At 44.9% G+C, this 18,457-nt stretch overlaps 1 protein-coding gene across 1 annotated transcript in view; it reads left to right on the forward strand.

Moving 5' to 3' along the window:
* Positions 1–604: 604 nt before the first annotated feature.
* kcnk10a (potassium channel, subfamily K, member 10a) overlaps positions 605–18,457 on the forward strand; it is a 102,271-nt gene continuing 84,418 nt past the window's right edge. Inside the window, exons 1-2 of the mRNA XM_028605479.1 lie at positions 605–819; positions 13,552–13,937. Of these exons, the coding sequence (XP_028461280.1) occupies positions 765–819; positions 13,552–13,937 (441 nt within the window). The 5' untranslated portion in view covers positions 605–764. The remainder of the gene's footprint in view (positions 820–13,551; positions 13,938–18,457) is intronic.

Below are 18,457 nucleotides of genomic sequence, written 5' to 3' on the forward strand. Positions count from 1 at the left end.
GAATCCTAAAACAGACAAACACAACACTTAGACATTGAGGCAGAAAAGCTGAAACAAGTGCATTAAGTGTCTATACAACCCTCAGGCAGAGGGATAGGGGTCTGATTGGACTTCAGTGACAACTATGAGGAATAATAAACATATAGCCCATTCTTTGAAGTTAGTCCTAAAACAGTCAGGTGCCCATATGAACATTAAAACCAGCTGTTTTTGCTATTAGTATTCAATTTAGTTTCCACACTCCATCCTTTGCTCCCTCTTCTCCTTCAGGCCAACTATTATCTTTCTGTAAACGTCGTAACGCAGCCGCCAGGCACGTCGATGCGCTGCGGCTGGAGACATAACCAAAGCACATCTGAAGCAGTTTTGCGTCAGAAAAAGGTGTATACCGACAACGTGCGGTGCAGAGTCGCTGTTCCTTTGCATCATGACGTAAAAACATGGGCCTAACATAAGAAAATCTAGCACAATGTAAACGTTAGATTATTCAATGGAGCATCGTCTTCCGCTGCGGGCGCCCACGGTGTTAACTAGGCTACTACACAATGCGGACGTTGATGCGGCGAGCAGTGGGTGTGCGCCTCTGCATCCAGCCAGTCTCTCAGCCACTACAGCAGTAGCACACGCCACGGATAATGTGTTTTTACTTTTTACATTTCACTATCCTCTGTCGGATGATGTCGACGGAATCTACCGAAAGGACTCTGAGAGATTAAAGCCATTTATTTCCCCCTAAAGCAGCACCAAGAGCTAGGAGAATCAAGATGAAATTTCCGACTGAGAATCCAAGAAAGCCAGGGAACATGACCCCTCCACCAGGTTAGACTATTCATTAATCTATGATATTATTTTTGTAAAGATTGCAGCGAGTCTTAAATTCAATCCAATCTGCATTTCCCGATTGTATTATCTGAATTTGGGAAGAATTCATAATCATCTCAGTACTGCGAAATGCTGCAGTCTGTGAAACTGTTTCTTTATAGTGTTATAACCTTAACCTGGTCTGCCTCCACTGTGATTGTGTCTACCTGGCAGCTCCATGAGGTTTACCAATGAAAGATTAATGCTCTCCACAAATTGTCTTTCCAGAGAAATATAGAAATATGGCATGATGCTGCATGTTGAACGTTACTGTGGGAGAATAGGCTACTGCAGCCACGTCTTGATTGTGGCATCCCTAGTGCTCAAAACACAGGAGGGGGTGGGAGGGGTGAATACAAAATGAAACAAATGTTTTAACAAAAACTTCAGTTGCAATATTAGAATGAGATGTCCATAGGATCTGGTTAAAACATTACCTCCAAATCCTGCATGTGTCACATGGTCCTACACCACCAGTATAAGCACGTTTACCCAGTTGTTACAGGTGATTTAGATGTTAGGAAAAGGGACCAAGTGTGGGCACATTCAGGCAAAAATGCTTTACTAGTTAATATAGACTGAGAAAAATATGAATTCACTGTTCTGCTCAAAGGCTACTACCACTGTCAGCTATACTATACTACATTTAGGGGTCATCCACATGGAGACGCTTTTTGGTGTAAACACGTTTTGCATCGTTTTGGCCGATCGTCCAAACGAATCCTTTTTTGAAACCTGGTCCAAGGGCAAAAAAATTCGAAAACGGCGCCCTTGTGACTTCGTTTGGTTGTTGAAGCCGCATACTTGCGTATCGATGATGTCATCGCCACACCCCTTGACCTCTTACCCCGTGATGATGTCTCATAACAACAACAATGGCAGACTACATACTTGTGTTCCTGCTGGAGAAGATATTGAGCCTATTAGGGTTACTAGGTCAAAATATTATGCTCCTGTGCCACCGCTGAGCAAAAAAGGCTTATGGACAACCGCATATGCCACATCATTTTAGATCTACCAAGGGCTATGTTTGTGTCGGGCACGCATGGTCATCGAGTGTGCTTTTGGTCGCCTTAAAGCCAGATTTGCTGCACTGAAAAGGTCTATGGACATCAATTTGCAGGAACTGCCCCATGTAATTTACGCTAGCTTTGTTCTCCATAACTTGGAAAACTTGTGTAAGCTAAGCGTAGTGCAAGCTTTAATGATTATAAACTAAATGTTATATAACAAATCTTAATTTGTTATATTTCAGAGACTTAACATTTTGTTGGACAAAGTTTTCACCTGACAATCAGAATACAGATCACATATTTAAAACACACAAAATCACACAAAGTCACAAAAAAAAAGTTACAAAGTGTTCAGATGATTGACTCCACATTATATATATATATCAGGGCTGTCAATCAATTAAAAAATGTAATCAAATTACATACTCTGTGATTAATTAATCGAAATTAATTGCATACATAATTAACAGTGCCTGAAACGATACTTTTTAAGAAAGTAAAAAAATAAAAGAAAAAAGAAGGGTACTAAACAACAGTCGGTGACATTAAAGAAGGGCTTGTTTATTGCTAAGGCCATATGGTCAAAATTAAATGATTTGATAATAATCTATAACAATAACAATAACTTATTTCACTAGTAAATTGCTGTTGAACGACAACCACCAGATGGGAAAAGGACATTTACAATAACTACAAATGCACCACGAGGCTGTAGTTGACCAGTTTCATTCAACGCACCGTCTGTGTTGTTTTTCCGACGGCAGCTGCAGATTGTTAGCCTAGAAATCTAGACGCACCCTAGTGGCAGCTGGCTTGTCAGGCTAGCAGACTGTTACATACCGGTGTTGAATCCTCTACAGTAAAACACAGTCAAACTTTACACCGTTTAGCGTTAGCTGTCAGCATTTTAACAGTGTTTAATCCAGCTACTAGCTCGCGGTAGGCTAACGTTAGCTGCTGTCGAGTATAGTGTTAACTAGCGTCACATGCAGCGGTGTTTGTGTTGCCTGTATCGTCCGTTTCAGAGCATCAGAGAGAAGATCAGACATATCAGGGGCACCAGATTTCGGTAGCCAGCGTTGGCAGGAAGAAGTAACAAGTAGCTAAATGTTCCAATCAATGATCCAGGCAGCACATTCTCGTCTCCCTCCTTTATTTTACAGTCAAATAGTGGCTAGAACGGCTCCGGGTCAAACGTGAATATGGAATGGATTAATCTGCGTTATTTTGACAGCCCTAATATATATATATATATATATATATATATATATATATATATATATATATATATATATATATATATCTAAGAGATAAAGAAATGGTCTGAGGTATGATGTCCATAGACCAAATAATCTCCTTCAATGTACCAGATACAGTGAGAAACATATTTTAAGTATTTCCATAAAACATGTCATCAGTTCCTACCTGCTGCTCTCCTCTGTTTCTAAACTCCACGTTTTAGCAGTAGGTCATAACCTGATATAGGCAGAATAGTTTACTGATTATCATTTTGAAAGTGTTGTGAATGATGTGTGTCTAGTAAAATTAACAAATGACTTCAATCATTTCAGAAATCTCTTTTATTAAAAGGTAGTTTTTAAAATGTGCAAATATAACATAAAGGTCACTCCACACCGTCTTGCAGCAGTGCTCTTCTGAATGAAAACGTTTCATTCTTTGAGCTGTGTGTTAGTGTAGGTGTGTATTGTCCAGGTTGGTATACAGGCCGATTGGGAGTAGCTGTGTGCCGAAAGGCTGGTGTAGTGGGGGTGTGGTGTTGAATGAATATATGACAACGGGTACCCATGGAATTGTCCGCTGCTGCTGGAGGGGGGTAGAAACTGGGGTCTCATAAGCAATTAGGGAATTGCCATCCTGTGTGGTGCTGGTTATATTTGCAATATTTGTGTTGATCTGCGTCATGTTCTCGGCGTGGCTTCTTGCTGACTCCTCAGTCAACTCCAACATCCTCCTCTTGATTTTCAGGTCCTCCTCTGCTGGGTCAGCCTGAGCTTTCCTCTTTAGTCGGTCCCCTCTGTGGCTGTCCAGCTGACGTGATGAGCACACCGGGAGCAAATCCCGGCGCTGCTTCAAAACTGCAGGAGGAAGACAGTCAAGGGATTCTGTTGAATTTGACATCTCCTTTGTTGGTGTTGAGGGCTGGGACAACTCCACCAGGTCACCTGTCTCGATGCTTGAATCGATGCGTGTAGCGGGCGACCCTCCCCAGATCTCCTGGCAAAGCACATCAAATAGCATGTGAAACTGTGAAAAATCACCAATAAAGGTGTCTAAACCAAATATTACACAACTGGACATGTCCCAGCAGTAAAGTGACGAGAATTTGGGGAGAATTGACCAGCATTGGCCAAGATTACAGCTATGTCGCGTTAGCATGTAACTGCTTAATAGTTAGCAGTATGCTAACATTACATTACTTGTAATTTAGCTGACGCTTTTATCCAAAGCGACTTCCAATTAAATGCTTTCAACCCTGAAGGTGCAAACTCCAGACAACAGGTAGTACGTGCAAGTACATTAGCTTTAAATAAGTGAAACTACAAAGAAACAAGTGAAAGTGCAGCTTAAAAAAAAAGAAGAAAAGAAAAAAAAATATATATAAATATTTTTTTTTCCTTTTCTCTCCTCTCTTCTTTTCCTTCTTCATGTTTATCCGAAGTGTAGTCGGAAGAGATGTGTTTTTAGCCTTCGGCGGAAGATGCGTAGGCTTTCGGCCATCCTGATGTCAATAGGGAGCTCATTCCACCATTTGGAAGCCAGGACAGCAAAACAGTCGGGATTTCGTTGAGTGATTAGTTCTCCCTTGTTGTGAGGGGGCAGTAAGCAGGTTGGCTGATGCAGAGCGGAGTGGGTGGGTTGGGTATAGGGTTTGACCATGTCCTGGATGTATGCTGGGGCTGATCCGTTCGTTGCCCTGTATGCAAGTACTAGTGTCTTGAAGCGGATGCAGGCAACAATTGGTAACCAGTGAAGAGAGGGGAGGAGCGGTGTAGTGTGAGAGAACTTGGGGAGGTTGAAGACAAGTCGAGCTGCTGCATTCTGAATGAGCTGCTGGCGCCGGAAGGCACATGCAGGCAGGACAATTGGGAGGGAGTTGCAGTAGTCTAGACGTGAAATGACTAGAGCCTGAACAAGAACCTGAGCCACCTTCTGCGTTAGAAGGGGACGTATCCTTCTGATGTTGTGCAGCATGTATCTACACGATCAGGTAGTTGCAGCAATGTTGGCAGTGAAGGAGAGATGGTCGTCAAGTGTCACACCCAGGTTTCTAGCAGTGTGGGTGGGGATTACCACAGAGTAATCAATTGTTATAGTCAGGTCCTGGGTAGGAGAGCCCTTCCCTGGAAGGAAAAGTAGCTCAGTCTTGTCAAGGTTGAGTTTTAGATGGTGTGTCCAATCTGCATGCATCCAAGAAGAAATGTCAGTCAGTCAGATGAAATACGTGCTGCTACTTGAGTTTCAGACTCCTGAAAGGAGATCATTAGTTGGGTATCATCTGCGTAGCTGTGATAAGCGAAGCTGTGCGAGTGGATGACAGACCCGAGAGAGTTGGTGTACAGAGAGAAGAGGAGCGGACCCAGGACTGATCCCTGAGGAACCCCAGTTTTGAGTGGGCACGGTTCTGAGGTAGATCCTCTCCAAGTTACCCGTTAAGTTGGATTTGTGAGGTAAGATGTGAGCAAAGAGAGCGCAGAGCCTGAGACACCCAGATCCTGGAGTGTTGAAATGAGGATCTGGAAGAGAGAGAGGTTGTTCTAGCAATGTGAAGCTGCTCAGTGACAGCAAGGAGGGCAGTTTCTGTGAGTGGCCAGCCTTGAAGCCAGACTGGTGGGGATCAAGAAAGTTGTTCTGGTGGAGATAGGTAGAGAGTTGATTATAAATGGCACGCTCAAGAGTTTTGGATAGAAATGGAAGAAGGGAGACGGGTCTGTAGTTCTTTACTTCAGACGAGTCAAGTGTTGGTTTTTTGAGTAGTGGGGTCACTCTTGCCTCTTTGAGGGAGTCAGGGAAACAGCCAGTTGACAAGGAGATATTAATGAGATGGGTGAGGAAAGGAAGAAGGTCAGGAGCAAAAGACTGGAGAAGGTGAGAAGGGATAGGATCAAGGGGGCAGGTGGTTGGGCGGAGGTAATCAAAGTAAGAATTTGATTTGGAGTAAGAGGGGTGAAAGAGGAAAGAGTACTGGATGTGATGGATGGTAAGAGATTTCAGGAAGTGTGGTGGAGAATGAAAAGCGTATGTCATCTACCTTTTTTACAAAGTAGTTGACAAAGTGGGTTGGTAGGAGGGAGGAGGTGGACTGGGGAAATCTAGGAGGTTAGAGAAGATGGAAAAAAGTTTTTTTGGGGTTGGAGAAAGAGGATTCAATTTTGGTTTGATAAAAAGAACTTTTTGCTGCAGAAATAGAGGCAGCAAAAGAGGAAAGAAGAGTCTGATAGGTAAGCAGATCATCTGGGTGTTTAGATTTCCGCCATTTCCTTTCTGCTGCCCGTATAGTTGATCTTTCAGCACACACTGAGTCAGATAACCCTGGAGCTGGGGAGGACTTGCGAGCCTGCCGTGAAGTAAGAGGGCAGAGAGAGTCAAGGGAGGAGGATAGAGTAGAGTTGAGAGTGTCTGTGGCAGTGTTGGGAGGCATGAGTAAGAAAGAGTCAGATGGAGGGAGGGTTGATAAAGTACTTAACGCCAGAGAAGAAGGCGAGAGTGAATGAATATTATGGCAGACAGGTATAGTGTCTCTTGACATATGGTTGTGAGCTTGGGAGAGTGGGATCATCTAAGAGATGAAAAAATGGTCTGAGGTATGGAGTGGAATAACACTGAGGTTTGATGTAGAGCAGTTTCTGGTGAATATGAGCTCTAAGTGGTTGCCAGCTTTGTGAGTGGGTGGGGAAGGCGAGAGTGAGAGGGCAAAAGAAGAGAGAAGATGTAAAAAAGGCAGCTGACTTCTCTGTCTAGATGTTGAAGTCGCCGAGAAGTATCAGCAGAGGGCCAGTTTCAGGGATGTTTGAAAGAAGGACATCCAGCTCCTCCAAAAACTCTCCCAGAGGACCTGGTGGGCGGTAGATATCAAAAATGATTAGTTGTACCGGATGAGTTATGGTAACAGCATGAACTTCAAAAGAGAGTGGAGTGAACTGTGGCAGTGGGTAGAGAGAAAATCTCCACTTAGGGTTAATGAGTAGACCTGTACCCCCGCCCCTACCAGTAGGTCTGGGTGTGTGAGTGAAAGAGTAGGCGGAAGAGAGAGCAGCAGTATACCAGACCATAAAGCTGCGGCACGTGGAGAAAGAATGCTTCCAGCACCTTGTTGAATCAATGACACAAAGAATTAAGGCAGTTCTGAAGGTGAAAGGGATCCCCCACACCATTACACCACCACCACTACCAGCCTGCCCAGTGATAACAAGGCATGACGGATTCATGTTCTCATTCTCTTTACGCCAAATTCTGACTCTCCCATCTGAATGTCTCAACAGAAATCGAGACTCATCAGACCAGGCAAAATTTTTTCAGTCTTCAACTGTCCAATTTTGGTGCAAATTGTAGCCTCGTTTTCCTATTTTTAGTGGAGATGAGTGGTACCCCGTGGGGTCTTCTGCTGGTGTAGCCCATTCGCCTCAAGGTTGTGTGTTGTGGCTTCACAAATGCTTTGCTTCATACCTCGGTTGTAACAAGTGGTTATTTGAGTCAAAGTTGATGTTCTATCAGCTTGAATCAGTCAGCCCATTCTCCTCTTTCCTCCAGGACTGTAGCTTACTGGATGTTGATGTTTTTCAGACCATTCTTTGTAAACCCTAGAAATGGTTGTGAGTGAAAATCCCAGTAACTGAGCAGATTGTCAAATACTCAGACCAGCCCGTCTGGCACCAACAACCATGCCACGCTCAAAGTTGTTTAGATCACCTTTCTTTCCCATTCAGTTTGGAGTTCAGGAGATTGTCTAGACCTGGACCACACCCCTAAATGCATTGAAGCAGCTGCCATGTGATTGGGTGATTAGATAATTTTATTAATGTGAAATTTAACAGGTGTTACTAATAATCCTTTGGGTGAGTGTAGATAAAGAGATATCAGTGATTATCACGTCTTTCTTGGAGAAAAGATCACCCAACCTTGTCATAATAGAACGATGTGTACCATACACATGACCGGTTATAAATCTCAAGGCAGAGTGTTGTACATCACCGTAATTCAAGAAATACTGAGGTCAATATAGTCTATAGCTCTGGCTCTGAAAATAGCATAAACTTTGTTTAATCGGTCTTTAAGAGCCTCTTGTAGAATGCTAAAGGAACGCTGTAAGTTTACAACTCCTAGACATAGCCTTACCTATGTTTCATGGAAAAATTTAATAATTCACCCCCGTTTGTAGCCTATATTGTTGTCTGTGTTCAGTATGCGCTGGCGAGCTGTCACTGAGAAACACCACTATAAGGGGTAACTTCGGATTTTTTCAACATGGACCCTTTTTCCCCATGTTTTTGTGTGTAAGGACGGTAAGAGATTGGTCCAGTATTAAGCAAGACGTCAACAGCGGGGAAACGAGCTACAATGTAACTTATTGTGTTTGGTTGAAATAAATATAACCGATTACCACCTAACGATTTACATGTGGAAATATGCTGGATCTATACACACTAAAAGTATGGTTTATTTTATTGGAGTCTGGTTGTTGCTCTCAAGGCTGTTTCTGTTAAACAAAAAGTATTTTACTCTCTTTAACAAAAAGTTCTATCTCTGTAATGACCCCTTCCATAATGTGTCAGACACCTATAAAAACAATCTGAGCCTGTCAGTGGCAAAAACAACTTTTAATGGACAAAATTGATGATGCACTTTTGCCCTATAGGATTACATTGCAGCCCGGTTCACAGCTGCCGGTTATAGCGATCCCCCAGTGGTGCTGAATGAAAGAGATCACGGTGCTGAAATAGCATGGAGCCATCCATCCATCCATCCATCCATCCATCTTCGTCCGCTTATCCGGTGTCGGGTCGCGGGGGGAGCAGCTCCAGCAGGGGACCCCAAACTTCCCTTTCCCGAGCAACATTAACCAGCTCCGACTGGGGGATCGGCGTTCCCAGGCCAGGTTGAGATATAATCCCTCCACCTAGTCCTGGGTCTTCCCGAGGCCTCCTCCCAGCTGGGCGTGCCTGGAACACCTCCCTAGGGAGGCGCCCAGGGGCATCCTTACCAGATGCCCGAACCACCTCAACTGGCTCCTTTCGGCGCAAAGGAGCAGCGGCTCTCTCCGAGCTCCTCACGGATGACTGAGCTTCTCACCCTATCTCTAAGGGAGACGCCAGCCACCCTCCTGAGGAAACCCATTTCGCCGCTTGTACCCTGGATCTCGTTCTTTCGGTCATGACCCAGCCTTCATGACCATAGGTGAGGGTAGGGCGAAAACTGACCGGTAGATCGAGAGCTTTGCCTTCTGGCTCAGCTCTCTTTTCGTCCTGGCAGTGCGATAGATTGAATGCAATACCGCACCCGCTGCGCCCGATTCTCCGACCAATCTCCCGCTCCATTGTCCCCTCACTCGCGAACAAAACCCCAAGGTACTTGAACTCCTTCACTTGGGGTAAGGACTCATTCCCTACCTGGAGAAGGCATTCCATCGGTTTCCTGCTGAGAACCATGGCCTCCGATTTAGAGGTGCTGATCCTCATCCCAACCGCTTCACACTCGGTTGCGAACCGATCCAGTGAGTGCTGAAGGTCGCAGGCCGATGATGCCATCAGGACCACATCATCTGCAAAGAGCAGCGATGAGATCCCCAGCCCACCAAACTGCAACCCCTCCCCACCCCGACTACGCCTCGATATCCTGTCCATAAATATTACAAACAGGATTGGTGACAAAGCGCAGCCCTGGCGGAGGCCAACCCTCACCTGAAACGAGTCCGACTTACTACCGAGAACCCGGACACAGCTTTCACTTTGGTCATACAGAGATTGGATGGCCCTGAGTAGAGACCCCCTCACCCCATACTCCCGCAGCACCTCCCACAGTATCTCCCGGGGGACCCGGTCATACGCCTTCTCCAAATCCACAAAACACATGTAGACCGGTTGGGCATACTCCCAGGCTCCCTCCAGGATCCTTGCGAGAGTGAAGAGCTGGTCCGTTGTTCCACGACCAGGACGGAATCCGCATTGTTCCTCCTCAACCCGAGGTTCGACTATCGGCCGAACCCTCCTTTCCAGCACCTTGGAGTAGACTTTACCAGGGAGGCTGAGAAGTGTGATACCCCTATAATTGGCACACACCCTCTGGTCCCCCTTTTTAAAAAGAGGAACCACCACCCCAGTCTGCCACTCCTTTGGCACCGTCCCAGACTTCCACGCAATGTTGAAGAGGCGTGTCAACCAGGACAACCCCTCCACACCCAGAGCCTTGAGCATTTCTGGACGGATCTCATCAATCCCGGGGCTTTGCCACTGTCTAGTTGTTTGACTACATCAGTGACTTCCGCCTGTGAAATCGGCGACAATCCCCGTTATCCTCCAGCTCTGCCTCTAACATAGAGGGCGTATTAGTCGGATTCAGGAGTTCCTCAAAGTGCTCCCTCCACCGCCCTATTACCTCCTCAGTGGAGGTCAACAGTGTCCCATCCTTACTGTACACAGCTTGGATGGTTCCCCGCTTCCCCCCCCCTGAGGTGGCGAACAGTTTTCCAGAAACACTTTGGTGCCGACCGAAAGTCCTTCTCCATGTCTTCTCCAAACTTCTCCCACACCCGCTGCTTTGCCTCTTTCACGGCAGAGGCTGCAGCCCTTCGGGCCCTTCCGGTACCCTGCAACTGCCTCCGGAGTCCTCCGAGATAACATATCCCGGAAGGACTCCTTCTTCAGTCGGACGGCTTCCCTGACCACTGGTGTCCACCACGGTGTTCGTGGGTTACCGCCCCTTGAGGCACCTAAGATCCTAAGACCACAGCTCCTCGCCGCAGCTTCAGCAATGGAAACTTTGAACATTGTCCACTCGGGTTCAATGCCCCCAGCCTCCACAGGGATGCACGAAAAGCTCCGCCGGAGGTGTGAGTTGAAAGTCTGTCGGACAGGGGCCTCCTCCAGACGTTCCCAATTTACCCGCACTACACGTTTGGGCTTACCAGGTCTGTCCAGAGTCTTCCCCCACCCCCCTGACCCAACTCACCACCAGATGGTGATCGGTTGACATCTCTGCCCCTCTCTTCACCCGAAAGTGTCCAAAACATACGGCCTCAGATCAGATGAAACGATTATGAAATCGATCATTGACCTTCGGCCTAGGGTGCTCTGGTACCAGGTACACTTATGAGCATCCCTATGTTCGAACATGGTGTTCGTTATAGACAATCCATGACTAGCACAGAAGTCCAACAACAAACAACCACTCTGGTTTAGATCAGGAGGCCGTTCCTCCCAATCACGCCTCCAGGTGTCTCCATCATTGCCCACGTGTGCGTTGAAGTCCCCCAGCAGAACAATGGAGTCCCCCACTGGAGCCCCATGCAGGACTCCAGTCAAGGTCTCCAAGACGGCCGAATACTCCGAACTCCTGTTTGGTGCATATGCACAAACAACAGTCAGAGTTTTCCCCACAACCCGCAGGCGAGGGAGGCGACCCTCTCGTCCCACGGGGTAAACTCCAACACAGCGGCGCTCAGCCGGGGGCTTGTGAGTATCCCCACACCCGCCCGGCGCCTCACACCCTGGGCAACTCCAGGCTCCCCTATCCAGGAGTATGGTTCCAGAACCGAGACTGTGCGTAGAGGTAAGCCCCACCAGATCTAACCGGTAGCGCTCCACCTCCCGCACCAGTTCCGGCTCCTTCCCCCACAGAGAGGTGACGTTCCACGTCCCCAGAGCCAGCGTCTGCCGCCCGGGTCTGGTCCGTCGAGGCCCCTGACCTTCACTGCCACCCATGTGGCATCGCACCCGACCCCAACGGTTCCTCCCACAGGTGGTGGGCCCATGGGCTGGAGAGATGGGAGCCACGTAGCTTGTTCGGGCTGTGCCCGGCCGGGCTCCGTGGCAAACCCGGCCACCAGGCGCTCGCCCGACGAGCCCGCCCGTCTGGGCCTGGCTCCAGGCGGGGCCCCGGCTTCCTCCGGGCAGGGTCACTCCATCTCTACCTTGCTTCTTCATTGGGGTTTTTGAACCATTCTTTGTCTGGCCCCTCACCTGAGACCACTTTGCCTTGGGAGACCCTACCAGGAGCACAAAGCTCCAGACAACACAGCCCTCAGGTTCACAGAGACACACAAACCTCTCCACCACGATAAGGTGATGGTTCACGGAGAGGAGCATGGAGCCAATCATTGTAAATTATCATTAGTTTAGTTTTAGTCAGACACTTTGCTTTGTTTGTTAATTTAAGTTGAGTGGAATGTTTGAGCTGTTGTCAGCTCCATAGACGTCTATGGTTAGCTCAGACAACTGATAGATACATACTGCGCTATTTAATTAAGCAGAGTAGTTGCCATCTAAGTAGGGTGACGCTCATTCCAAAGCAAAATACTGTATAATTGTTTCAGTTTTATTCAAGGAGTAGGCCTAGGTTGGATTATTTCTGTTTATGAAGTTTAAAGTGCACATAATAACAAAAATATACCATTGATGCAAACCAACAGTACCCTTGTTTTTTTCTGCTCTTTTATATTCATGTTTTATGTGCGCACAATAATAATAATTGAAACGGGCACTAGCTGATACAATGTCATTTACAACCAGAGTAACCGCAGTTACAGTACTGTGCCCCACTCTAAAACCTGACTGAATTGGGCTCAGAATAGAAGCTCTAGAAAGAAATACCTTCAATTGATCATTTATCAGAGATTCCAAGACCAAGCAAGTTTGGATATTGGTCTACAGATTGTTTGTGTCCCCTCCCTTATGTAGGGGTACAACATGAGCCAATTTCCAAATTCTGGGAACTACACCAGAGGAAATTGAAAAATTGTAAATATATAGAATATATTTGCTCTGAGATAATATGGACTAAGATCCAAATTGTCCTCTCCAGTACACGTCCTGGGATCGATGGTAAGTAGAGCATCTTTAACTACACTTGAGGAGACAGGCTCTAGGGTAAATGCAGGGCTGCGAGAAACAGAGAATACATTGTCATCAATTGGAAAGGGATCTAATCCCCCATTCTCAAAAAGGTGACCAGCTGCGACACAATAATTATTAAACGCTAAACTAATCTCTTTATGGTCAGGCAATAAACAGTCATTGACCCTGACCTGAGTAGGAGCCTATTCTATTCTGTCCAATGAATCACATTTTTGAGGGGCTTAAGATGCTCAAAATGTGCACATACATCAGGACTGGTGAAAAATCATCTCTGGAATCCCTGGAAGCCCTAGACTCGAGTGTTAAAGGAAAAGGTATTCTTCATTCGTCACATACACAGGACAATGTAGTGGAATTGAATTCCTGCACCACTCTACCTCCGAACCACAAGCCACCCACGACAAATTATAGCATCAAGTTTCTCAGGGTTGTGGTTAAGCTGACAAACTACTGGTGTTTTTTTTGTTGTGTAGCTTAAAAGGAATTCAGGAAGAACTTTATTTTTCCATGTGCAACCCTGTACAATGACAATAAATGAACCTTAAGATGTTGCAGCACACATCACACAGTTAATTTTTTCTTTGTTTTAGTGGAAGTCCAGACGAACATGGTCCCACCCAAGAAGGTGCAGTCAGGCATGCTTCAGTCCAGCCTTGTGCATGCCAGCGTGGCCACCATGCAGAACCCAATGGGCTGCTCTCTGCAGCGTCTCTCTGTCTCCTCCCGCCCCCCCAGCATGGTGGCCAGCATGGAGGCAGTGGCTGATGGCTCAGCCACCTTCACCATGATGAAGCTGAAGACAGTGCTGGCAGTGTTTGTGGTGGTAGTAGCCTACCTGGTAGCAGGGGGCCTACTGTTCCAGGCGCTGGAGCAGCCCTTTGAAAATAACCAGAAGATCACCATCACAGCAGAGAAGGCAGCCTTCCTGCAGAAACACCCATGTGTGTCACCAGATGAGCTGGAGGCTCTCATCAAGGTAAGAGGAACAGTTGGTTGATACTGCAGCCTTTCCACAGCCCTGGATGTGGTCCCCAGTGGGGGCTCATGTCTACTGAAACCTGAGCTTCATATCGATCTGACTCCATTCAAGCTCCGAACACACTCCACACTTTGGCAGCCACCCTGGAATAGGATACAAACCACACTGAGCTGTCTAGTACATAAACAGCAGAGTAGTCTCTCTATAGCTCCCTTACATCCTTAAAACTCCTTGAGGTTGCATAAGTCTCTGTGTGTGCGTGTGTGTGTGTGTGTGTGTGTGTGTGTGTGTGTGTACACAGTGTACCTACTGTAGCGGTAACTACCACAGAAGCTAATTTGAATACTCTGCCATGCAGACGTGTCAAAAGTATTCACATTCATTACTCATAGTATAGATACTAGGGTTTGAAAAGACTTCTGTAAAAGTTGAAGTATCAACTCAAGCTTTTTACTCAAGTAAAAGTGTAAAAGTACTGGTTTCAAAACTACTTTTTTAAAAGTAAAAGTAATGTAAGGGGGAAAAATGCCATTAAGGACAAAAGCTTAGCCCCCACAGGGGCCTATAGTAGTATACTACCCCACCTCCACAAAAAAAACATAATGGCCATAATGACTACAGTGGGTACGGAAAGCATTCAGACCCCTTTAAATTTTTCACTCTTTGTTTTATTGCAGCCATTTGCTAAAATCAAAAAAGTTCATTTTATTTCTTATTAATGTACACTCAGCACCCCATCTTGACAGAAAAAAACAGAAATGTAGAAATGTTTGCAAATTTATTAAAAAAGAAAAACTGAAATATCACATGGTCATAAGTATTCAGACCCTTTGCTGTGACACCTCCACCAGTCGGGGCTTTATGGCAGAGTGGCCCGACGGAAGCCTCTCCTCAGTGCAAGACATATGAAAGCCTGCATAGAGTTTGCCAAAAAAACACATGAAAGACTCTCAGACTATGAGAAATAAGATTCTCTGGTCTGATGAGACCAAGATTGAACTTTTTGGTGTTAATTCTAAGCGGTATGTGTGGAGAAAACCAGGCACTGCTCATCAACTGCCCAATACAATCCCAACAGTGAAACATGGTGGTGGCAGCATCATGCTATGGGGGTGTTTTTTCAGCTGCAAGGACAGGACGACTGGCTGCAATTGAAGGAAAGATGAATGCGGCCAAGTACAGAGATATCCTGGAAGAAAACCTCATCCAGAGTGCTCAGGACCTCGGACTGGGCCGAAGGTTCACCTGCCAACAAGACAATGACCCTAAGCACACAGCTAAAATGACAAAGGAGTGGCTTCGGAACAACTGTGACCATTCTTGACTGCCCCAGCCAGATCCCTGACCTAAACCCAATTGAGCATCTCTGGAGAGACCTGAAAATGGCTGTCCACCAACGTTCACTATCCAACCTTACGGAACTGGAGAGGATCTGCAAGGAAGAATGGCAGAGGATCCCCAAATCCAGGTGTGAAAAACTTGTTGAATTCCCAAGAAAATTCATGGCTGTACTAGCTCAAAAGGGTGCTTCTACTCAATACTGAGCAAAGGGTCTGAATACTTATAACCATGTGATATTTCAGTTTTTCTTTTTAAATACATTTGCAGAAATTTCTAAATTTCTGTTTTTTTTTTCTGTCAAGATGGGGTGCTGATTTAATGAGAAATAAAATGAACTTTTTTGATTTTAGCAAATGGCTGCAATGAAACAGTGAAAAATTTAAAGGGGTCTGAATACTTTCTGTACCCACTGTATAATGTTATATTGAAATCATACCTGCAAACTCAGAAGGACTGAAAAAGGTTATACATACATACGTACACTCAAACTACCGGTCAAAAGTTTTAGAACACTCCAATTTTTCCAGGTTTTTATTGAAATTCATGTAGTTCAAGGTCTTATTGTACTATGAAATGAAAGAATAGAACAAATGAACAATTTACGTTAAAAAAGAAATCATTGAATCAATTTATAAGCCTAAATGTTTGACTCCTCAAAGTAGCCCCCTCAGATATAACAGCTGAACACACTCGTGGCATTCTTTCTACAATGGAAATCAAATATTCTTCAGAAAGTTCTTCCTAACTCTGTTGCAGAAGTTCCCATAAATGTGTAGCACTTGCAGGTTGCTTTGCTTTCACTTTTCTGTCCAGTTCATCCCAAACCAAGTCTGGTGACTGTGCTGGCCACTCCATGTTTTTAAGTTTACCATCTTGTTCTTTTTTGCTAAAGTAGTTCTGGCATAGCTTGGACTTATGTTTTGGGTCATTATCTTGCTGTAGGATGAACTCCTGACCAACTAGGCGCATACCAGAGGGTACTGCATGGCGCTGCAAAATGCTGTGGTAGCCGTTTTGGTTCAGGGTGCCTTTCACTCTGTACAAATCACCGACCATGGATCCAGCAAAACAGCCCCAGACCATCAAGCTTCCTCCTCCATGTTTGACAGTTGATGTCACACACTGAGGAACCATCCTTTCGCCTACTCAACGGCGTACAAAGATCCTGTTTGATGAACCAAAGATTTAACACCTTCTTCTAGTCTTCAGTAGTCCATTGGCAGTGTTTCTTGGCCTAGGCAAGCCTCTTTTTCTTATTCTGACGTCTTAGCAATGGCTTTCTTGCTGCAACTCGACCTATCAAACCTGCAGTCTTCTCTTTACAGTTGAAACTGAGACTTGCTTATTACGACCACTATTAAAGCACCCATATGCTCATTTTCAGGTTTATAATTGTATTTTAAGGTTGTACCAGAATAGGTTTACATTGTTCATTTTCAAAAAACACCATATTTTTGTTGTACTGCACAGCTCTCTCACTGTTGCAGATCCTCTTTTCACCTGGTCTCTGTTTTAGCTACAGAGTGAGACCTTGTTTCTTCTTCTGTACTATCTTTGATTGCACTCGCACATGCGCAGTAGCCCAGATGTAGATCATGTCAGCTAGCTAGCTCCATAGACAGTAAAAGAGAGGTTGTTTCTCCAACTTCGGTCAGTTACAAGGCAGGATTAGCTGGGAGACTTCTTCTAAACGAGGGCGCACATGTAAGTAGTTCTTTTGTAGATTATGGTGAACTTGTGTGTGTTGTAGCAGTGCTTTGCTATTGAGAACCAGGTAGCATGGTAGCAACGCTAGCATGCTAACGGTTGCGGTTAGCCGGCTTGTTTCAGCTTGTGACATAGAAAGCCGTGCAGATTTTGAACAGCTCACCCGGAGACTGAAGGCAGGACACATTGAGAAACCGTATCTCACTCAAAACAGCATGGATGGATTTTTTTTCAAAGTTTGTATGCGTGTGGAAGCACCAGAGACACAAAATAACACCCCAAATCCCAGAAAATGTGACTTTGTTTTCATAATATGGGCACTTTAAGCTGTGCTTGAAGCTGTTGTCCTGTGAGCCGCCTATCACTCAAGCTGTGGACTCTCAGAAACTTGTCTTCTGATTCTGTTGGGGCTTTGGGTCTGCCAGACCTCTTCCTGTCAGTTTCCCCCAGTTTCTAAGTGCCTTTTGATGGTGAAGAATACCGTACTCACTGACACCTTGACTTTCTTCACAATTTCTCTGTAGGAAAGACCAACATTATTAAGTGTTATGATGGTCTATCTCTCTTCCATTAATTGCCTTTTTCCCACCATTTTTATGGCAACACACTACTTTCTGCAGTACAATACTGTTCAAATAATGCTCACGAGGGTATGGTACCACAGTGTGTTCCAACAATACTTTTATACAAACAGAGGGGTTTGTAAGTAATCCACACAAGATGGAACACCTGTGGGAATTGGTAGCACCAACTTTCAAAGCTTGATCAACTTCCATTGCTGCAGAACAGCTTTACATTTTTTACCAACTTCTTGTTCCCTGAAAAAGGCCTTTTTGTAATATTCTGAAATGTACATTATTTTTTAGTTTTGGGTAACCTTACTTTTTTTTTTTTTTTTAACCTCAGGCAGTTCACCACTTACCTTTGTACCATTTCAAGCTATTCATTGGACTTGAACTGCTAAAATTTAAATAAAACTAAAAACATTGGGGTGTTTTCTTAAACTTTCAGCAATTGATTTTTAATTTTTTTTTTATATGTAAAAAAAGGAGCACCTTGTTAAATTGTATTTGTCTGTTCTGTATGTTCAAAAATATAAAACAATTAAAAGTTGATCTAAAAAAAAGCACAAAACGGCAACATTAAATAATGGCTTGTGAATTGCTAAGGCCACAGGGTCAAAAATTAAATGATTTATTAAAAATGTAATAATAACTTATAACTAACTTATTTCACTAATAAATTCCTGTTAAACTACAAGAACAACCACTGGATAGGGGGGAAAAAGGTATTTTACAATAACTTGAATGCAACACGAGGCTGAGTTTTTCAGACAACGGCAGCTACAGTCTGGTGTTACAATCCTCCTACAGTGAAATACAAACACACTTTTACACCGTTTAGCTGTCAAGATTTTAACAGTGTTTACTCCAGCTGCTAGCTAACGGAAGGATAACGTTACCTGCTGT

This window comes from Perca flavescens, chromosome 18 (genome assembly GCF_004354835.1).
Source record: "Perca flavescens isolate YP-PL-M2 chromosome 18, PFLA_1.0, whole genome shotgun sequence".
Taxonomy (NCBI): Eukaryota; Metazoa; Chordata; class Actinopteri; order Perciformes; family Percidae; genus Perca; species Perca flavescens.